Source organism: Pygoscelis adeliae, unplaced genomic scaffold (assembly GCF_000699105.1).
Source record: "Pygoscelis adeliae isolate BGI_AS28 unplaced genomic scaffold, ASM69910v1 Scaffold74, whole genome shotgun sequence".
Taxonomy (NCBI): domain Eukaryota; kingdom Metazoa; phylum Chordata; class Aves; order Sphenisciformes; family Spheniscidae; genus Pygoscelis; species Pygoscelis adeliae.
In genome coordinates, this window is record NW_008824665.1 from 1799925 (window position 1) to 1823311 (window position 23387).

At 41.1% G+C, this 23387-nt stretch overlaps 1 protein-coding gene across 1 annotated transcript in view; it reads left to right on the top strand.

Moving 5' to 3' along the window:
• Positions 1 to 1715: 1715 nt before the first annotated feature.
• ENOX1 (ecto-NOX disulfide-thiol exchanger 1) overlaps positions 1716 to 23387 on the top strand; it is a 155197-nt gene continuing 133525 nt past the window's right edge. Inside the window, exons 1-3 of the mRNA XM_009322855.1 lie at positions 1716 to 1936; positions 17386 to 17520; positions 18385 to 18522. Coding sequence (XP_009321130.1) covers positions 17511 to 17520; positions 18385 to 18522 — 148 coding nt within the window. The 5' untranslated portion in view covers positions 1716 to 1936; positions 17386 to 17510. The remainder of the gene's footprint in view (positions 1937 to 17385; positions 17521 to 18384; positions 18523 to 23387) is intronic.

The following is a 23387-nucleotide window of genomic DNA, read 5'->3' on the forward strand; positions in this document are numbered from 1 at the left end:
TTTCAATAAATAAACTTTATTGAAAATAAAGTTAAGATGTTGCTTTCCTCTTGTTTTATTTCTCCTTACACCCAATACTGCAACTGAGCCCACTTGTCTCTCTCTCTGGCAAAATCTAATCTGGCTGCCACAGGACCTGTGAAAATCATGGAGGTGATGAGCCAGGGTCTGCTTTCTGCATTGTATGTCTGGCTTTATTGAATCTCTAGTCACCCTCAGATAATAAATATTTCATATGTTGGACAGGTGAAAGGTTTCATTCAGCTGCAGATCTGCTTCCAAGGCAACCGATTCCTGTCATTTGAACAGTTTAAACATGTTGAAAACAAAGCTTGCTTTCTGGTTTTCTCCTCTATGATTTTATGTGTAAAGCATTATCTGTCTCCCTCCTGTCCCTCCTACAAGCAGATACAGAAAAGCCAGTAGCATTAACAAGTAATTCTAAACAATTTATAACCTAAATGTATTCTCTCTTCCAGTCAAGATGGGATGAAGAATGCTGTTTCATTTTACAAGCATAGAATAAATACCTAGAGATATGAAATTGCCCGAGTTAGCATCTATAAATACTCTATACGCAAAAAATATATGTAACCACAGTACTATATTATGCTTTAGAGTATGTTTCTCCATTACGATGGGCGTTTCCTCAATACCATTGTCCAGTAATTCTGCTATAGAGCTGGGGTGTTTTTTGGACAGGGGGCAGTACCCCAGGTCTTTCTCTGAGAAAAGTTACCGGGAAGATTGTTAGCAAAATGTCTTCAACTGCATCTGATTTCTGCCAGTGTCAGTGCTTGTGACAGATCTTCTGGAAAATGTCTGCTGTATCCTTTACATCTTGCAGCTGAACAAGCTCTTCTGAAGTATAGCTTTCCTCATTCTTCCTCTGCACATTTCCGAGCATAATGGGCAGCTGCCCTCCCTCCTCCTCTCAAGCCCTCCCCACGTCTGGACTTTCTGATTCGTGCTGTGCTCCATGCCCAACTCCAGACCAATGCCTGCATCTACTGCTGATGACTTCAACAAGCGCTTCTCTTTACTACCTGCTACATCAGTTGTGATGAAAGGAGAAATCTATTGGAGCAGTGGTGAAATTTAGGTAGGCAGACTCCAAGTAAAGGGATTATCTACCATCTCATATCTTGCTCAGAGATATTTTTACTTGCATCTGACCTTCTGCGTGGATGTTCCCTTAATGCAATTATGGCAGAATGGTGGCATTTCTCCAGGAGGCACACAGTGGTTTTAGGAGATAAGATGGAGAATACATCTTGGGGTGAGATTGACAGGTTTTAGGTATTCTGATGGAGATCTATGCATAGGTGGCTTATTTAATCTCTCTATCCTCTCTTTCTACTTACTGTACAGGTGCTTTGCAGTGATGCTCTATTTCGGGACTAGGAGGACATTTTAGATCCATTCAGAAAGACTGACATGACATGCACAACTGCTGTTTTGGGTTTAGGGGGGAGATGGAAAGTGGGTACAGTTTGTGATAGGCATCTTTATGCCTGGTAGCTCTGCGGCTGATCCCCCTATTAGAAAAAATTAAACTATATCTGACCTTGCAGCCCTCTCCCTTCTGTTTCCAGGCGTATAGATTTTAGCCAGCAGGTCTCTGGTTAACTTTGCTGTTGTTTATTTCCCGTCACTCCGCAGACACACCACTGAGCGTTAAGTATGTGAACTCAAAGACGCTCCCTCTCTCCCGTACAGTCTTCCTTAATAGCAAACAGTCACGAGCCGGGCTTCTCCAGGCAGAATTATTTCTACCTAAGAAATATAGGCTTCAGGAGTATGCCCTTTCTCTCACCCTTTTCAGATTGCATTAAAAGCATCCACTTCAAGAAACTACAACTGTGTTTATTCGAGTGTTGAATTTGGAAGTAGTGCCGGGATCCCTGCCACGGCACGCTTGAACCATGAAACCCAGGTCAGTTCCATTTTTTGGTTTTCATGTACTGGCACAGCGCTGCAGTGGTTTGAGCTTCCAGGTCTCTGTGGGAGCAATACTTCTTTTAACATGCAGAAAACATCATATTTGATTTTATAACCTTACCTCTTTTTTTTTTCTTCATGCTACTAAACCAAAGTGTCAGGGTGGCATGCCAGTAAACACAATGCGTTCAAAAAGGATCATGCTGACGGGCTTGAAAACTAAATGCTCTCTTTTAAACAGGCGGGAACAGCTCAGGTTTTCCTTCCTGCCCACCAGGCTATCCCTGGACCTGAGGGGACAGCTGTGCTTCATCTGCCTTTTGCTCTGTCACTGTGACTGCCGGCTATTGCACTATATAACGCGCTCTCGGGCTATGGGAGGATAACAAGTTTCAATCACTGTTCACTGTAGGTTGACTTTGTCACTCAAAGGCTACTGACTCAGTAGCTCCTTAGTTTTGTCAGTGAATCAACCACTTCTCTGTCTTCCAGCCTTCTATGGTATTAGGGATTTTGTGACTTTGTCATATTGCTAGGGAGAAAGGTGCTGGGGCAGCTATTGCACTGTCTGCAACTGATGGGTGATGTTATTAGGGTTGCCTGAGGCACTTTCTAAGGAGGCTGTTTTTGTTAATAAGTCTACTCTAGATCTCAGACTCCAAATTTCACTGAAACTGAGTTTGCATTTTTGAAATTTTATGTGCGTAGTCTTTCACTGCAAGGTGGATTTGCATAGGGACAATCAAAGGTAGCAAGAGTTGGTACCTGCAATGTTTGTTCCCCCCAAATGTATGTTGGATGACTCTATTTGAAGGCACAGGACTGTTTGTCTGCTTATTGGGAAAATATCTGGAGGCAGTAATGCTTTGTGCAAGGAAACTTGTTGGTGTTTTACTGTGGTGTAGATCTGGCTTCCCTTTAATTTCTGTCCCCTGACCTACAGTGGTTGTATGCTTTGATGTTGTTAGAGTGCTCTTGGAGTAAGTGTTCCTCTCAGTGAAAGTTATGCTGCTGTCATTTTTTTATGTTTCATACGATGGGTGAAGAATTATCTGGAATATACCCAAACACGGGCTTGTCATCACCAAGAAACCTGCAGTTAGAGCCATTGTCCCCTTCCATCACCAAATAAGAGTCCGGAGAGCAAATACCATCTCCAGCCCAAGTCTTCTCCGACTTTTCTGTGATGCGTTGAGTTACTTTGCTTCTAAGCACATTTCCCTTCTTTTCAACTTTTCTTTCTTTGTGCATTTGTTCCTTGTCTAATTATTTTAGATCAAGTCTGCCACAGCTGAACAGAATACAGTAAAGGTAACGCTCTGTGATCTTCCTGCAGCAGGAAAATTTGTATGAAAAGATAAATATCTTTTGTAGGTATTATATTTATCGAAGACAATGGAGAGGTAAGTTTTGAATGACTGAAAATTTTGTAACTACACCATTAATATTTAATTACTATTGGTAGCCAAGAAGTGCCTTTCTGGATTAACCAGACGCTCTGCTTTGGGGATATGCATAGGTGGCAGAAAGTGATAAAGCTGGTGAAACCGCACCTCTGGGAACATGTAATGGGATCTTTCCTGTGATATGCAAATTATGCTGCCAAGTTGCTGTATAAACAATTCATGGGAGAAGTGGTGAGAGGTAGTTAAGTAGCTGAATCACATATCAAAGATAAAATTCATCACTGGGAATGGAAAAATGCATGAAAAGAGTGGTTTTGCTTTTAAAAATAAATAAATAAATAAAAAATCTTTGCCCAAAGCATGTAGTTGCACTGAAGAGTAAATAGCAAATGATTTATCACAATTGTTGCAGTTCAGAGTAAATGAGCATTTAGGAAATCAGTGTGCATAGAGTTTGTGAAAAAAAGACTTTTTCTGGTACAAGTAATCTAGCCAATAATGCTTCCTTTTTTTTTTTTTTAACTGAGAAAAAAGATTACATCACAAATGTTGATTTGGTTACTTTTCAGGCAGAAGACATGCACAGCTTACTTTTCAGTGATAAAACCAATCCTGCCATTTCTATTCTAAGCATGAGCAAAGATCTCAGGCAGCCCAGAAACATATATCAGGGCTGTATACAGCCATAGATCAATGAGTGTGCACAAACCTTATTGACGCCAGCAGAAGCTGAGCTCATGGCTTCAGCCTGGGTTTCCACTTTTGGTATTTTATACTGTATGAGGAAAGGATTCCAGCTAATCACACTCCTCCAATAAATCAAAGATTACTTTTTCACAAACGGCATCAAAGCCCTCAATTGGCATTGTGTCCAACTGCATTGTTTTTCCACAGAGGCCAATCCCTGTGGCACTTGTTTTCCCTCAGCCCTTTCCTCTATCTGCTGTTCATTTAGGATCTGATGTGGCTCAGCTGAAGCCAACTGAGAAGCCCCTGATTAACTTCAATGGGAGCTGGATCATGCCCTAGAGTCCTAAGGGGCCAGCAGCAGAAAATTTAAGAAGACAGCAGGGAATATTAAAGCACCGTGAGGCAAGGGAAACATTTTTGGCCTGTGACTTTCTTTTGTTTTGCTATGTAATAGGAGTGATACTCTAGATAGACTTGTACAGTCATAATAAACAGATCCCGCATTCAACAAATGTATCCGATTCTGTTCTATGTTTAATCACCCACGAAAGCTGTGTCAGATGCTCTTCCACCAGGAACAATATCTCCTAATTAACTGTAATTAAGGTATATTATAACAACAGGATGTGAAACTAGATGGATCTGTCTCTTGACATTTCAAATTTGGGTATTTTTTTTCTGCCAAGTCTCTTAATATGCTTCAATTAATGATAACAGAGGCCAGGCGATTCTCAGTGATGGATCTGCATACGTGAATCTTAGTACCACTGAGATGAGATGAAGCATGAATCTTTCCACCGTTAAAGCCCCCTTAGAAACATGCATGGACTCCAATTAAGCTGAATTTACTGGTCCAGATGTTGATTACTAGGAAGCCAAGGGTCAAAGCTTGATTGCCTTATCCTGGAAAGTGCCAGAGATGACACGAAAATCTGGTACCTTGTCTGCAGGTTCTTCAGAGGATGTGTTGCCATTTATAGCAGGTATGGCATCTCTTTTCATTCACTGAGAAACCATACGAAGCTGTTTTATTCATGCACTATTTGAACAAGCAAATTTTTAACTTGAGTGCCCAACGAAGGGATTTGATTATCATCTAGAAAATTATTGCTTCTTCTCTGAGCTGTGGCAGACATCAAGGCGTCACCAACTGATAAGCATTTGGAGAGCTAATCAGTAGTAAAGCTTAGGTATAGTCTTTGTATAGATAGCCTAACAATTAAGGCTTTTTAAACTATTCCTGAATGAAAGGGAATTGCCAACTTAAAAGAGAGAATTCCTAGCTCAGGCATTTCTGGCCATGTAATTAAACTGAATATGCTGCTCCCTTGCCCCTAGCCACAGTCGTCCTAAAGAAGATTAACAACACTGAATTTCTACCAGGGCTGAAATCTTGTTTGTATCCTGAAATGTGGGCTAACACAACAATGTGCTACAACTCCATCTGGCAACTCCTCCCGAACTTGGTGTTGCTTCACTGTGTGCCAGTGATGCACTTTGCAGCGTCACCAACCCATGGGACTTGGGGAGGAGTTCACTCTTTCAAAGACGAGCATAGATGAAACTGGGTTTCTGCAGCATTTAGTATGGTGTATAGATATTTGCCTGAAGTAATCTATTAGATGTCACGAAGCATATGCAATCAGAAGGTCTTGTGTAAAACACTGGGACAAAAAGATGAAAAGCATATCTCCCGTGCTATTCCACTGAGCAGCTCTATTATGATCAGGACTTAATTTGAGTGATCCACTATATCTGTGATTGCACAATATAATCATGTTCCTAGGATTTTGTGTGTGTGTGTGTCATTTATTTTTTAGCTACCTCAGTTCCCTGTACCTTCCTAAAGAAAATATTTCATAGATTTATTTGAATTGTGTTCCCAAGCACAATTGTGTTCCCAAGTAAATCAGTTATCTGATTGAGAAATGACATGATTACAAACTTTTAGTTTTCTTTTAAGATACCAATAAACAATTTTTTTAAAAAGTCCCATATTTTGTTTGCATCTTATGTGCCCATACTCGCTTGATCACACGCAAGAAATATTTTTGTACACTGTTGCTATGCATGACTAAGAAAGGAGTTGTAGATAGAACAAGATGAGATACAGGCTGTAATTTACACCTGACAGAGTGTGAATTTCAGTGCGAGTCCTTTTAAAGGAAACTTGCTATTTTCTCCACATTCAGATAGACAATGATTCCATAAGAAATTATGATCATTGTCTTTTTTTGTTTGTTCTACTCTGCTTTGGTTTTGATTTTTACTAGGGAAAAAAATATTCCTCGACCTAATGCAATCCAGTGTTATCTGCAGGCCCAGGTCATGGTCTTGTGGTGCTGGACATACCCCATAAGCAGAGAACAGCCTGACTAAGCAAGATTAATAAAGTGTGGGATAAAGAAAGAAAGTATTATCACACCATTTCATGGGTGGGGGATCAAGGCACAGACTGTTTAAATTGCTTGCCCAAGGTCTATTGCGGAGCTATGTGAGGAACAGGAATCTCCTGGATCCCCATCCAGTTGCTTTTCCATTTCTAGAAAACTAAACACCCCTTATTTGTTTTGGCTGAACTGCAATTTTGGATAGTTTGGAAGGCATTTGGAGATAGAAGGGGTCTATTAGTCTTTCCTACTGTCCTGGTTTCACCTACTGAAAGAAATATTAGCAGGCAATTAAAAGAATAATAAATGGGACCCATTCAAACTGCTCCACTTGCTGTTGCTCTGAGCTTCAGGCAAGGTACGTAGAGGTCATTTAACCTGACCATTTATATATCACAGGCCACTAGTGTCACCCGGGCACTCCTAAATTAAGCCATATATTTTAGACAGAAATACACCGGACTCACAAAATGTTTTCTATTCCGACTGTAAATTCAAAGGACAGGGCTTTGTTCTCTACATATATCTGCTTTGCACCTCCAGTAGTATCACCTGGATAAACACGGGCAGTTCATACTCCTGTCAGTTTAATCCCTTGCATCATCACAGTTATTTTGATTCATTTAATACCTTGGAGCTTAAAAGAACAAACAAACAATTAACAACATGAGCAGAGATGGTGCCAAAGAGGCATGGACACTGACCCTGGCATCCCGTTCTCCCTCCCGTGTGCCAGCAGAGCTCTGTGCTGCTGTAGGGAAGGTATCGGGCAGTGGCCATCGAGCTACACTGGGGGAAGCTGAGGGAAACTGCTGCACCCCAGCACCCTTTACACAGGCTATATCCTCTGCACATTCAAGGGGTGAAGTCAAGCTTTAGTCCCAGGAAAGCATGGCACAGAAGTTTGCTGGATGACAATATAAACAAACAAGTCAAAAGCCATCAGTTACCATATTCATGTAAAGCTACAGGCCAAATGCTTTATTCATAATGTTGCAGTGAAAGTATTAACGTTGCATTTGTTTAAAAAGTAACTAGTAGGCCACTTGTGACCCTTATAATACACATGTGAAGCAGTGCTCTGCTGGTTTACACTGGTTACATTCTGCTTTATATTTTCCGGAGGGCCAATTTGCAAGGATTTTTACTGCAGTAACAACTGCAATTTATGAATATAAGTAACTAATTTACCAAAGTTTCACACGGTGACTTCATGGCTTCCACTTCACAGTTAAAGGGTCAGCAAATCTTTTGGTCTTGTTGTTGACTTTAGGTTGTTTCTGATTGTATGTTGAAGCCTGGAAATACTGTATTACAGTAAAATAAATACATTATTCTTGTTATTGCCCTTCTTATTAGAAAATATTTATATAGTGCAGTAAATTTACATTGTACATTACCAACATAGATAAAGGCAAATTCTGTGCCCTGAAGAGCTTATAATTCAAATAAGACAAGCAAACAAACCTACAGCGCTTCGGAAAAGGGTGGGTGAAAGGATTATTAACTACATGAAAGGGGTGGAGGGCCTACATGAGGAGAGAGGGGAATGCTATCATCATCAGTGTTCCTAATTTTGCATCACAGTAACATCTTAAAAGTCTCAAAAGGGACAAAAGCTTGGCAGCACGAGATGCTATGCAGGAGCCTGGCAGGAGGGTGGCCTTGCCCCTGGATCTCAGAGCATCACTAGCTCACTGACATCCCTGCCCAGGGGGCTCCTGGCTAAAGCCAGCATCAGTTCAGTTACAGCACACAGAGCGCTGAGTCTCTGATAGGTTTTAGCCCTGCGTGAGGGAAAATCCACATGATTTCCTGCCCTGAAGAGATACAATTGAAATTGGAAAAAGCAAACGCACATACAAGAAAGCGTTTCAGGGAAAGGGGAGTGGAAGTTTGTCGGCTGGGTAAAGGTACGGCAGGACCACCTGGAGGGAGGGAGGGCTTTTAACATTGTTATAGTCACCATGATCTACAGCTCAAGCCTCCTCTGCCCGGATCCTCTGACAGCTAGTTACAAGGGAGAAACCTTGAAATATTTTTGTTGCCTGATCGTGGCTGATGCACAGTAACTGCTATTCTCCTGATCTGACCTTGTGTTAAATATGGGATCGCTTCTCCCTCAATGGAAGAGAAAGAAGGTGTCCAAGTGTCCTGTGAAGAAGACCACACCCACAGAGTATGTGATATTCCTAAGTTTGCAGCCCTACAGTAACTTGTTAGTGATCCCATACACAACTGTTTAGAAAACAGGCAAAATTCCTGGCTCCGCTTAGCAACTTAATTCAACCTCTGCTGAAAGCTAATGGGTATAAGGGAGCACAAAAAGCCTGGAAGCTCTGCTCCGTCCTGTGGGAGATGGGAAATCTTCTTTGTTCCCCTCATTTATCCGTAGCAAACAACCTGGGAAAAGGGAAAGGACAGAGGGAAACTCCCTGTAGCTGTCCTCACCTCCTAATCAAAATAAGATGCTGCCCCCAAGCATGCCATGAAGGATAAAGAAAGCCAGTAGCAGCCTGGGCAAGGCTGATGGGCAGAAATAAGGGACTGTGGTAGCTGAGAGGTGTGTGTGGTCCACACTGATCTTTAAAATGGGAGCTGCAAGAAGCAAGGGAGTTAAGTGTCTGGTAAAGAAATGGGGCTGAGGAGATGGGATTCATTGGGAAGTAGGTAGAAAAGGTCCAGGATGAATTCTGCCTCCAGAGGACAGGCAAATGTAGGGCACCACAGCTGTAGGAAATGTGTTTGAGAGGGCAGCTCCCATTGTCAAACACTAATAGTCATATGTTGACATATTCACTGGGGATGGGCAGGAAAAAAAATTAGAAAGCAAACCATTTCTCTCTCTAAATATCCATATGTATCTATATTTGGGGACATTCTCATGAGTTATTGCAAACTGACTCATGATTTCTGTTCTCCTGAGGTTCGCTGTGCTGGAGTTATCAGGCAGGCAAAGGACAGGAGTGGGACCTGAGTCCCTCGGGACTGAGTGTCTTGTTGGGATTGATACGGCATGCAGGTAGCTGAGCAGCGGTTGGGCTCCGAAGGCACAATTCGCTCAGCCCAGCTCATCTCATCCCATGGGGATCTGACAAAGCAGATGTCCATATCCAAAATTGCAGTGTAGACTTCTAGCCAGAGAAGTGAGATGTGTACTTCCAAGGTGTGTTTCATTGCCTAGCAAGGTAGGTGTCTGAAACAGGCCATTGGAAGCATCTTGTTCTCCCCATTGGCGATGAGGGCAGCAGAAAAGCTTGGGCACAGACGTCTGCGTTAGCTGAAGTTAGGTGAGATGAATCCCTCCCTCCCCTAATAAAACAGCACAGCATAACAGACAATACTGTCTTGGTTGTGAAGAGATATTTGGATAAGGGAATGGCCCGTGGCAGACTAAGGCAAAAAATGTGCCTCCATTGCAAGAAGAAGCGTGGAGTCAATGGATAGAAACAAACAAAAAAAAAAATACAAAGGAAAGCAAGAAAGAGTATTGTGAAGTAAATGGAGAAGAACAGGAGATATACTAAGAGGAATGGAAGGAATACAAGATAAATGACAACCAGGGAGCACACTACCAATTCAGAGCTTGTAGCTGGCGAAAAGATCCTGAGTGTGATGTGCTAAGAGGGGATGGCAGCTTTTGGAGTGAGGACAGCTGTAAGTTGATAGAAGAGATACTGAGTTTTTCTCTTAAGCAGAATTTATCACCAGAAACCTTGAATTAAAACAAACAAAACAAGCCTAAACCTCTTTTCCAGACTTTCACTTATCAGCCATCACTGAGAATACTTGATGGTCTTGCATAAAATTTTGATCGATATGACTTTGGATAGCTTCAGTACTCTGTGAAAAAGTACACTGCAGATCACCCAGGCACTTAACCTGGGTCACCTCTTGTCACAATTTGGTCCAGTGATAAAACTATATTTTAAAACTATGAAAATGGTTTGATTGACAAGGATTCTTTTTTCCATGAATCTCTGCCTGAAAAGACAGGCTGCTTTAACTCCAGGAGTTCAATTATACAGGCTTTGAAGGAGAAGAAAAATGATAATGAATGCATTTTAGAAACTTCTAAAAAGTTACTTAAAATAGATTTTCCATACATAATGTTACCATGTGAAACTCAACTGTCTCCTGGTCTTCTGGGGCTAGAAGAGAGCAGTCTGTGTTCTTCTGGAAATTCAGTAACGAGGCTCCCCTGCCCCTGTTGGACTGTATGATATCATCCCCGGGGCTCTGCCACAGACAGGGGTTACCCGTCAAGCTGTTAATTTTTTCAGGAGGTAGCATGGGAGTGATTTCACTTTAGGTTAGCCAGGAAGCTAAAATGCTCTTTCTGGAAGTGCATCCCAGCTTGCTTTGGTCTTTTTTTTTTTTCTTTTTTTTTCTTTTTCTTCGCCTGTTTTTCTTAAAATAACCCAACCAAACAACCCTTTGTATTGCAGCTGCTTGCAGTAGCTCTAGTAAACATGAGGGAAGGACATTGTACAGTAGAGTGGGAGAAGGTATGTGGTAAGTGTGGTGCATTTCTATAGGTGTTCCCTCAAGCCCAGAGAGATAAGAAATAGCATGTATAGCTCACTTATAATGACTGGCCCAGGTGCTTTATGGCATCAGAGAGGCATTCCAGCACCTCTTATTTCAGTATTCAGCCTTCCAGTGAAGCTGCTGAAGTGTGTTTGCTCAAGACCTGCTTTGGGTGCTTTCTCTGTTGTCTGAAATACAGTGGTGTGGGATGTCATGTTTCTAAAGCAGTCGGTGGCCTTTAGGGGAAAACAGTGGGATACAAGACCTACTATGAAAATACTGCTGTAAGTAATGAAAAGATTTCAGAATCTTCTTTTTTGTTGTTAAATATAAATTATTAAAATGCAGAAATTTAAAGGAAGGATTGGTCTAATTTAGTCAGTAAGCCACTGCCCTCTTAAATGGGAAGCAAGTGATTCACAATTGCAAGCTGTCTTGGCAGAGTGAAAAACGGAGACGCAATCATCAATTCACAACAGCGTTTTGTGTTCAAGGAATAATCAGACTTGTTTTTATCAAGGCTGTGCTGCATTGCTAGCCTGCAAAGTTGCTTTTTTTTCCCCTTCCAGATGATTTTGGAACTGCAAATGCTTTTTCAATCACTAAGCTGGACTCCTATAATGCTTTGCTTAATGTGCCTCCAGATTCTGTTATTTATAGACTTCAGCATATTCAGACTGCAGCTGCTAAAATACACACAAAAGAAAAAGAACATTTGTAATCTGTTAAGGCTTTGCTCCGAGATGCCAGTGAAGTTCAGGATTTAGCATGAAATATTACTGGGTGACCTTTCAAGGAGCATTGGAAGAGAACACCTGTTTATCTCAAAGACCTTTGTTTTATTTTTTTTTTCACTGTTGAAATCTTCCAGAGTTCTGCTTTCCGAGGGAAATCTAGCCTTTGTGTGTACCATGTGTTATCTTCAGGAAGTGCTGGGGCAGAGGATTTAAGTAATGCAGCATCTCAAATGAGCAGTTCTTCCAGAAAATGTGTTTTGTGCAAATTTGCTTTGTTAAATTTAGAGGGGAACTTTAAATATATTGTGATTTTTCTCTAAGTTGTCTTAGTCCTATCAGTATGGCCATGATTTACTCCTTAACTATTTTTCAGTGAAAATTGGTGGAAAGGATCCTTTGTAACTATGCAAAACCCTACATATTCAGTGTACATATAGTGAAAAGTGAAATCTCTTCATGCTGCAGCATATATTTTATGAGTTTATAAGATGACAATGTAGTTTTTTGATGGCATAATCTAGAATGAGCAAAGGTGTTATAATTCATACCTAAGACAAAAAATCGGAAGAATTATGTAAGTGAACACATAAGCAGAGCTCCCATTTAGGCTCTAAGGGTTGGACCCTGCTTATCTTCGCTGGCTTGTGCCTAATGAAGCTGTTTTCTTAAGGAAAACGCCAGTTCCTGCAGAATCAATCTTTGCTTTCAAAGGCCTCCTGTAAGAGGGAGGCGTGACAGACAAAACCAGGTAAACAGGGTGACTCTCTGGAGACCCTGCAAAGAAACTGACTTCTCTTCAGTGGAGTCACGGGGGGATGAAGCATACATTAGATGCCTAAGTTAGGGTCCCATCCCAGAAAATAAGACACTTTTTCAAAAATGGTCTGGTACCTCATGTATTTTTTTAATTGAATTAGTAAATGGGTTTTTTTGCAAATTGTTGCAAGAAATGTGTGTTTTCTTTCAATTCCTTTTGAATGTCAGAATTTAGGTGAGGCTTTCTAGGTGTTAACGTACCACTAACCATGCAAAAATATGAGACAATGCCTCTTCTTGAAACACTGCGCATGCAATATTATTAATAAAAGCCATCTTTAGAGTCACACTGGAGATGGTTTGGTTTTTTTTTTTCATGTGCTCCAGGTAGGATGGCACAAAAGTATCATGTTCATTGTTGCTACTCCCAGCTTTCTTCTTCATCCTAAGACAGTCAGGAAGAAATGGATAGTGACTGACAGCAAATCCTTGTCTATCTTTTCTTTCTTTTTCTTCCTTCTTTACTGGGAGTCCTGTCTGCAGCTGGAGAAATAAAAACACTGGGAAGAACCAGTACAAAACACTTGATGTATTTTAGAAGACAGCTGGAGCTAGCCTGGTAAATGACCTGTACTTTGGCAGGTCGAGTGGAGTGTGACCAACCTAATGACCACTGTCCTATGAATCACAGTGAACTGTAACAAACACTTCACACATGCTGTTCTTGTAAGAACTGGAAAACTCGCCTAGATGTAAAAGTTCACGGGATATTACATCGCTTCTGCCCATCTGTGTTGCCTTGAGAACTGGTACCAATAACATTTAATGTCTCTGCGACTTGTAGTCCCAGGTTTCAAAAGGTTGACGGCATCAGCCTTTTCCTTGAAGGATTTAGTGGTCACTAAAACTAGACAAAGAGGTGAAATGACTGAAGGTCACCCAGCAGGTCGGTGTCAGAGCTGGGCAGAGAGCCTCCTCCTTGCATCCTGGGGCTGACCGCTGACCCAGGCACTCCGCAGAGCCTCGTTATGGTGGTGCATTTAATCAGCTTCGCTCTGTGTCGTTATTCATTGTCTGCGGTGTTATGGATATCTAAAGGGTAGGATTTTAACTTAGCAATCTGCTGTGTTATTGAATTAGTTTTATGTTGTGTTAATTTCTTTGTCTCGTGGCATTCATTGCCTGTGATAATTGATGCACAATGTATAACTGACTTCTGTATTCATTTGGGTAACTGCATTTAATTGCCTGGTATAAAATATGTGTACTAAGTACAATCTGCTGTAACTGCTATGAGTGAGGAGTGCTTATTGGTATGGACTTGAGGGTGCTTTATCTTCCTGACAACTGTCTGAGGAAAGTCTAAAAAGTGTAACATGGAATTGCTTTACGAAGTGTTTGGCATTAAAATTTTGTTAACCAGAAGCTCTCAAATAAGGAAGTTTGTATTAACATCCCTGCCCCTCCCAAACCTCAAGGAACAGCAGCACCCATAAGACTTTACATGTTTTCTCCTGTAAATCAGGATTATGGCTTTATTTGCTTCTGAAGTTACTCCCTTGGAGTAAAACTACTCCCATGCACAAGTGTTTATAAACACAGATTTCTTTTACATATACATATTCAGGTCATTAATGCCCAGAGGAGTACTAATGATTTATAAATCAGGACTGCTTTCTAAAGGTGTAATGTCAGTGAAACAGTGTTGATTAATGTCTGCTAAGGATACACAGGATTCCTGCATAAGCTTACACTTTCTTACCTGTTTAACCAGTATCACAGTGACTCCTTTTATTTTTAAGGAAAAAAGAATCTTTGCTAGTAGATGTATTTCTCATCATACACAGAACTTTGCTTTTTATATGACCTAGTGAGTAGTTTTATTTGTTTCCCTAGCTTGTTTTGTTTCCAGTGTCACGAAGGGTATAATAGTGCAGTGACTGAGCTATACAAAGAAATGCTGAAATTTGTCCAAAGCTGATTTTACTTTAAGCATTAATAAAACCTTCCCCCATCCGAATTTTCAACAGTTTTTAAACAAAAGCTAATGGTTGAGTCTAAATCAGGTGTGAAATGCCTGTGAGATTATTTTAGCCAATTATGTTGCTCTGTGTTAATGTGACCGGTGAGTTGTCGGTACAAGGGATTTTCACAATTAGCATTTTTCTTTTTAAGAGAGCTAGTTTCAACAGGCTGTGTCCTTCAGGATGTAGCATTAGTTCTGCCTACAGCTTGCTGCAAATTATTCAGTGTACATAGGTGCATTTATGCTTGTTATTCAGCTCTCTTTCGCTGACAAAATAGCCTGCAGCAGTTCTTGGTTAGATAGGACTAGTTCCACTTCAGGCTCCTCACGTGCTCTTTTGTGGTTTTTCCCCTGGTTCAGCCTGTGCTGCATCCATGTCCTGCTGATAATGTTTTATCAGACTTGATGGCCAGAGACAAAGCAAAGCTGCCCAGAGCCAGCGTGGGCTGTGAGAGTATGCTTTGAGCAAAGACTTTCATGGCACACTGGGCAGAGCTGGTGGCATAGTACAACAGGATTTTCACCAATTAACCCACTGATTCTGCTTTATTTCATATTCATGGTGTTATGTTCTTCCTCCTCTGCAAATACTTTAACAAATACTTGCGGCTAATTCATGAAAGTATACCAAAATTTGAAATATGTGGACAATCTGGTAGAACGCAAACACCAAAAAAGTCACCTATTAATTCCCAGTAGGCTGAGGTGCATTTGTCTAGCCCAGTGTCTGATTCTTTATGGACTACTTCCCATTTCTGGCAGAGCTGGTACAACTGCAATGTGGGTTTGGGGGGAAGAGAGTGTAAAGTTCAGCAGCAGACCTCGTTATGTCACCCGGCGCACACTTCACAAGGCAGTAAAACAGGGGGAGAGGGGGTGGCAGAGAGAGTCCGACACCCATTTTCTACCCCTTATCCCAATAATCCATACCTGTCTGAGATGCCTTTGCCCCAAAACCATGGGACAGCACCTCCTTCCTCCCCAGTAGTCAGGGTGATGCATTATGGGGACAAGCAACTGGCACACAGCAAGGTATGAAGAGGCATTTCATCGCTATTGGTTTTCAGACGCGCCTTCCTACATCACGGCAACAAGGCTGCCGGTCACGGGAAGAAGTGGACCACTCTCATCTGGACTATTCAGCATATATTTGTAAATCAGGATTGATTTGGGAATGATTCATAAAGAACGAGGGGGGTTGTACTGTGTGAGAAATAACTTATTGACAAGGAATAATTCAGCCAGCTCTAACCTTGAAATAGATGTTTGTGGTCAGAAGTTTATAGCCTGAGTGGAAAGAGCTAAGTACAAGTTCAAGGAGCTGAACAGGAGACACACAGTTTTTAAAAACTTTACAGAAATCTCGGGTGACTTGCCTTATGTTAGTCTCATTCCCTGCAGAGGACTTTTGTTCAATGTTTGTTTGATGTCTATAGATGTTATTTAAAAGCTAATTTTATCATAAAATTATTTTGTTATGTATCATGAATAGTGGAGATCAAGTAAGAATTGGAATTGCAAATTCAAATATTAAAAGTTGATAAATATTGGCTTTTAAATAGACCCACTAGATTTGAACAAAATGCTTTTTAACCTAGTTAAAAAGGTTATTTGAAAATTACAACATACTAAAAAATGTACAGCATTGTCTGATCTTGACTCTTGTCTTCACTTTTACAGCTATTGATGTGGTCACATTCCTATGAAGTGAGCTGTACAGTGTCAGGGAACTATAATATGAAACTTTCTGGCTTGTACTTTATGCACATTACATGAAAAAAGTGTGGGAGGTACTAAGCTAAAATATAGTATAATCACTTTAATTGTGTCTTTTCTAAGGATGAATTCTTAGGGTTTGCATGTTGGAAACCTCTTAATTAAGGTCTTTCGAGTACTTTTTTAAAGACAACACAAATATCTTAGGGCTGAACAAGTCACCGAGATGCACCTGCACAGCATTAATGACCTCCCTGAACACCTGTAAGCACTTGGTCAGTTGTTGGCCACTAGTACCAAACGCTATAGGTCAGACCCCTTAGGCTACTGGCCAGCCACAAAAATAACGCAGCCCCCCTTTGCCCACAGTCACATGTAACTAACGCACAAAGACTAACATGGGCATATATCTGTGATCATCGTCACCCCAGCGCTTCCTCCCTCTGCCGTGAGTGCTGGGAGCTCACAGCCTGTGGTCACACCTCTTACCCGTTCGCTCATTCAGCCTCCTTTCCAACTGGCAATGCGCTGAGGTGGTGAGCTTCACAAACAACAGTAACAACAGCAAGAAGTTACCCTAATGTAAAATTCATAGTCTGACAGATACCTGACGAAAGCAATGTGGTTTAGCTAGAAGCAGATACTCCACCTCTGCTTCGAGCTAACTAACCTTTGTGAGCCAAAGATACGGTGTTAGTTAAGGAGCAGGCATCATCCTCAGCTTTGTTAGGTTTTCTTACTTTTCCATGTCTCTGCAGGATCCATTCTGTAAGTCATTGTGGAGTATTCTTTTTTCCCTTTTCATCTCAGAACAGGAGACTATTTCCTTGAAACTTGCATCATCAGTTAATCGTTAACAGTTTAAAAAAAAAAATCATACTCATCCCTTAATATGTTCTTTCAGCTGATGCGTTCATGCCGAGGAGGCTGTGTAGCTACTGATAAGACCTAATTTGTGAAGGGCTTTTCAGCGGTCTGACAGGTTCATACGTGGCACTGTTTGCTCAGCAGGCAAGGATGAGCGTTCGCTGAAACACTTCTACAGTGGCCGCTAAATGCATGTAAGGAGACTGGGGCTGGTGATCCAGAGGGAGTGGGCAGGAGCTTCGAGTGGATTCCCAAAGCGGTCTGTTGTTTTGCAACTATGTTCTGACTGTGTCACTTGATAGCTGATTTCGTCTTTTCTCTTTCAGAGCCTAATGAGCTGTGTGTGGGCCCTGCGTTCGGTGATATCCCGTCTCAAGATGCTGCTAATACAGTAGTTAATTATTCGTAGCTGAAGAAGTCTAACAGGAGCAAAAGGAACTGGGGAAAAGCAATGGCTGCTGGTAAATATCTCAGGTCTGCAAAGGTCATAAGAAAATAGCTGGAAAGAGCTGATTTCAGCTGTGACTGGGGATGGAGGAAGCAAAAATGTGTGAACACACCTTGTGTTTAGGGGTTTGGTATCAGAAAGGTACCATCCCTTAGCTATCTGACCCACTCTTCCTTCCCCAACCCAGGAAAATCCATGCCTGGGCTCAGTCGATTTTGACCATATTCATGATAATTCTCTTTTGTTTTTAGAACAAAACTTGGTATTTCCCATAGTGAATCAATTTGGTTTGACCTCTTCTTAGTTAGGGGCTAATGTATTCTTAAATCTTTTACCAGAAGAAGTTGCACCTTATGGAAAACAGGTCTTTCCTTGGGGTGTGTTTGGTTCTCACAGCTTTCTGACAAGTTGCCACAGATTATATATAATTAAATTTTATCAGAGGATTGCAGGGCAATTCATTCAGGTTGGGAGCGGCCTCAGAAGGTCTCCAGTCCAACCTCCTGCTCAAAGCAAGGCCAGCCGTAGGGTCAGACCAGTTGCTTGGGGCTTTATCAACTGAGTCTTGAAAGCTGCCAAGGGTGGCGACTGCACAGCCTGTTCCACTGCTTGACTGTCCTCATGGTGAAAAAGTTTTCCATATAACCAGCCTGAATCACTCTTGTTTCTTTTTATGTCTGTTGAATGTTTCCAATGTCTTTATGTTTTACTATACAATACCAAGCACTATTGTCAATGGTCTAAAAGGTGAATCATAATTAAGAAACAAAACAAACCCAAAATAAGCAATGGTTGTGATATCTCATTTTCACTGAAGATTTTGGTTAAAAATCCTGGCACATTGACTATTCTACTTACAGTGTTTCTTTTCTTGCAGCAGCTGATGGTTTGGGAAGTATAGCTATAGATACCACACAACTTAACATGTCAGTCACTGATCCGACGGCTTGGGCTACAGCTATGAATAACCTGGGGATGGTTCCAGTAGGGCTAGCTGGACAACAGCTTGTGACAGGTAAGATTTTTCTGTTTTAAAAAAGAACTCTTGTACTGTCCATGAATTCTTCCGGGTCCTTTTAAAAATATGTGGAATGATTTCTGAGGATATTATATTTTTATATTCTGAAAACATCACCTATGATTAATATTGCATACTGTGTATCACTCTCTTCTTGTAGTAGGTATATAATCCATATTGTATTTTAACCTTGTGGAAAAGCCAAAACTCTTTGGGGAAATTAAACAACTAAACCATCAATCCTTATGCTGGGTCAAGAGCAGGAGGCAGGTCACATAAGAGAAACGTTTGTTTCTGTTTCTCTGTTCAAGCAGGATGTCTTGAGGTTCTGCCAAGGAATAAATACCCTGGGCTGAGAACTCTTGACTGGAGAAAGATTTTGAAGTTACGTTAACTGGGCAGAAAATCATGAAGCCCATTCAATTCACATGCTCAGTTGATATTAGTGAAGTGAAGCTTTCCTATCAGGTGTGTGCTTATTTACTTTCTGCCTGACTCCATAAACTGAATTTCAAGAAGTTGTTCTTGTTTGATTTTGTCATTTCACTTCCCAAACATAGTCTGGGAGAGGGTTGCAGGGGATTGTTTATTCTAACAACAATAAAAATAATATTTTGAAACCAGCAATGTTTCACAGACAAGCCTGGACATATCAGACCTCATTGTCAACAGTGGAGGCCCGATTAGTTAGGATTAATAAAACTTCATCGCTCCTGTGAGGTAGAGAAAAATTATTTTTGTATGGGTGGGTGCCCTATAGACACAAGCCACATGCCAGGCATATGACAGATCCCCTCTGGAAGCTGCATTGCCACTTCAGCTTAAGAAGAGCTGTGTGACATCTGGATCAGAGCATCATCCTGGCACGTCTGCGCCCGTCCATGTAGACATGGATGCAGTGAGCCAGGTCATGATGTAAATCACTCTGCGTGCCTCACCAGGGATGCGTGATGCTTAATTTTGGCCAAATATGTCCCCTTCTGACACTGGAACTGAGTGGAGCTGTGCCAGTTCACAGCTGACGGTCTGGCTCTGAATTACCTGTTTTACAGGCGGGTAAACTAAGCTGCAAGAAAGCTGATTTATAATGAATCAGTCTCAAGCAGAGAGTTTAGCTGGTGGAGGCTGTGAACTGATTCTTGGTCTCTGGCTTTAACCCCACGCTCCTGATTAAAAGAAACAAGCAAAGCCATGCGCTCCTCGGGAGCCAGTTCTCTTCAATGTTTTTGTCAATGATCTGGACGCAGGAGTTGAGTCCACACTAAGTTTTCTGATGATACTAGATTAGGAGGAGCCGTTGATTCCCTTGAGGGTAGAGAGGCCTAACATAGCTATCTGGATAGATTAGAGTGCTGGGCAATCACCAACCATATGATGTTTAACCAGGGCAAATGCCGGATTCTGCACCTGGGATGGTGTAATCCCGGATGTACGTGTGGGCTGGGGGACAAGAGGCTGGAGTGCAGCCCTGCAGAAAGGGATTTGGGGTTTTTGGTTGATGGGAAGCTCAATATGAGTCAACAGTGTGCCCTGGCAGCCAAAAGGGGCAACCTGGGGTGCATTAAGCACAGTGTAGCTAACCAGACAAAAGAAGTGATTGTCCCACTTCACTCAGCATTGATGCAGCCTCACCTTGAGTGCTGTGTGCGATAAGAAGGATATAAAAATATTAGGGTGTGTCCAAGGGGAGGCAACAAAGATGGTGAAAGGACTAGAGGGCAAGACTTAAGAGGAGCAGCTAAGGATACTAGGTTTGTTCAGCTTAGAGAAGAGGAGGCTGAGGGGAGACCTCATTGCTGTCTACAGTTTCCTCATGAGTGTGAGTGGAGAGGGAAGTGCTGATCTGTTCTCTCTGGTGTCTGGTGATAGGATGCGAGGGAATGGCTTAAAGCTGCATCAAGGGGTGTTCACATTGTTTATTAGGAAAAAGTTCTTCACTGTGAGGGTGGCCAAGCACTAGAACAAGCTCCTCAGGGAATTAGTCATGGCCCAAAGCCTGTTGGTGTTCAAGAAGCATTTGGACAACACTCTGATACACAGTTTAACTTTTAGGTTATCCTGTGTGGAGTCAGGAGTTGCATTCGATGATCGTCATGGGTCCCTTCCAGCTCAGGACATTTTATGATTCTATGTGCTGGTGGGGAAACAGCTTTTTCCATTTTCTGGTGGGGCATTGCCTGAAGGTGCTGCACTTAACTTGAATGCAATTACTTCCAAACCTGAAAATAGCCACATGTCAAAATCAGCTTCTGCTGCTTTCATTTATAAGCATCTCAGTTGCATATCCCGTGGAGGTTTGCCCACCTTTTTGTCTTCCTCTCTTCCACTGTCTCTCCAGTTTCAGTGTAATTTGTGTCCTCAGGTGTGCTATGCAATCCCTACATGGCAGCCTCATCTCATGTGCAACGCTTTTCCCCACAAGGGAGGATCTCCAGGACTTTATTTCATTGCCAGCTCCCTACTGTAATTTCCATAATTATGTGTACCACGTATTGTAGGAGTGTTGTACAGGTCAGTTGGTATTTGTTCAGCATTTTCAATGTATGAAAGGTGCCATAAGTAATAAATATTAATTACTGAAGTGCTGCCTTATTCTAGGGGTGCAGAATAACTTATTTTCTTTCCTTTTGCTTTCCTTTATTTGAGACTCTCATATTTTCAAGGTAAATAGGTGCTTTGACACTTCATTATATTTCCTTATGATTCATAAGTTTTTGACACATTTTCTTCATGGCAAATCCATAATGGCAAAAACACAATTTACCGTGAAAATACTTATAGACTTATTTGCTATAAGATATTTACAGTATCTGCATTCAGTGAGAGTTTGCATCACCATGTTCAACCAAATATCTAACTAGTCCTTAGCCCTTTCTGACTTTTTTCTTTTTTTTTTGGCTATTAATCCTAGTAATGAACTCATCTTTGTCAGCAGTCACATATTGCTTTTGCTACTGTCATCTGTGACATTTCTTGGAGATTAAAACAACACACCCATGTCCCAGTGCCAACTTTTTGTCTGTCTTTAAAAATTTATTTTATTCTTTTTTTCCTGCCTTGATGACAGCTGGGAAAGCAGTAAGTAGTTTAGATTAATCTTGGAGAGAGTATGATCTTTCCCGGATATCTTTACATAACCTCCCATAGTCTGAAGCTTGGTGTATGGTACTCATCTATATCCTGACATATCTCTTAGTTCTCTGATCTTTCAGTTTCCAAAGGACTTATCCATTCACAGACTTTCCTTCCCCAAACTAACCGGTTGCTAATTCCTAAATTGCGGGGCATTTTTGTTCCCGTAGGTATGGAGCCCATATAATCTACTAGGTCTTTTTAAAGGTTTTTGACAGGGTTTTTTTCCCAACTGTTGTTAACTTCGCTGCTGTGTAACATGCTGGGATGCCTGCCTTCTAACAGAGTTATGCTCCCCACTTTGCAATCTGTGAAGCTCTTGCCTAGCCCGCGAGTTTGTTCAAATGACAACTAAAGCTTCCATAACATCTGGCCAATACTCTTCTCACAGCCTGGGATGCAGGCTGTCTGGTCTTGGTAACTAATCACTTTTAAGCACTGCTAACCTTTTAATACCAGTTTAGATGATATCTGCACTCTATTTAATTCCTTATCTCCCAGTGCTGTAAAATTGGATTTTTGATCTGGGCAAATGTCAGAGCCTTTCATTTGTAAAGATGGATTCTTGTTAATAGTTGTATAATATCTCTTCTGTTTCTAAATATATTTTGCTTACACTTACTGTTATTCAGAAAGCTTACCTTTTTCCATAATATTTGGTTACTGAATTACATGTACACTAATATATGCATTTATACATTATATATACATAATTCATACAATAAACTGTAGTTTAATAATGCATTAGTTAAAGTGTTAAAGATTGATGTGCAATAGTTATGGCTGAAAAGCACTTTCATTCTAAACCTCACCTTTCAGCAGGTTATAATTTTTTCCAAAAAATTGCCTTTTGGGCTGAAATTTCTCACGGTTGGTCTCAGCCCAGAGTAAAAAAAAATCAGGAAAGGTGGGAGAAAATCTGCTAAACTGCTTTTAAATTATCCAGGCCTTAAAATTGCTGTTTTCTATGCTTTGAGACTTTGAGAAAAATGGTCAGGTGAGAGGGGAAGGATAGTTTGTACTCCACCTTTTTGAGATCTGAATCCTCTTTGTGCACTCAGCAACTCTGATTCAAGCACATCTTTCAAGTACATTCAAGACTGCTGTTTTGTTACAATTTAGGATTAGCAGAAAAACTCAGTGACCTCAGGCCAACTGAGAATGTTTTATTTTGATTTTGCATTGGTACTTTTTAAAGGCAATTTTGTCATTGCTGAATGTAGTGTTCTTATGCTGTCATTTGTTTCAGCAAATGGCATCAGGTGACCTGTTTTCTAAAGGAAGACATCCTGCCAGGAAAATTATTTACTTCTTCAGTTCAGTTTAGTTCTCCTTTCACTAATGAAACATTGCCCTGAAAAACATGAAGCAATTTTGAGATGCTTTTCTCCAGAATGACTTAGATGACCTAAACATTTGTTAGTCAAAAACGGTATATGTCAAAAAGTTCCCTGGTACAAATGAACATGAAGAGTGGTACATAAGTGGTAATTCGTTTAGACTTAGTTAAGCTCATGCCCTGTGCTGCATATTTGTACTCTGACAGAAAAAAAATAGCAAACTACAAGGGCAGACATCCAAGACGAAAGTTATAGATCTGCCTAGAAGTCAAGGGTATGCCTGAAAACTGATGCCTTCTACTTATTTACAGGATAATTATTAAGGCACACTTTTCTATGTGAGTCCAGCCAACATGCCTCAGCCTCAAGATACTAAAATTTTCAGTGGCC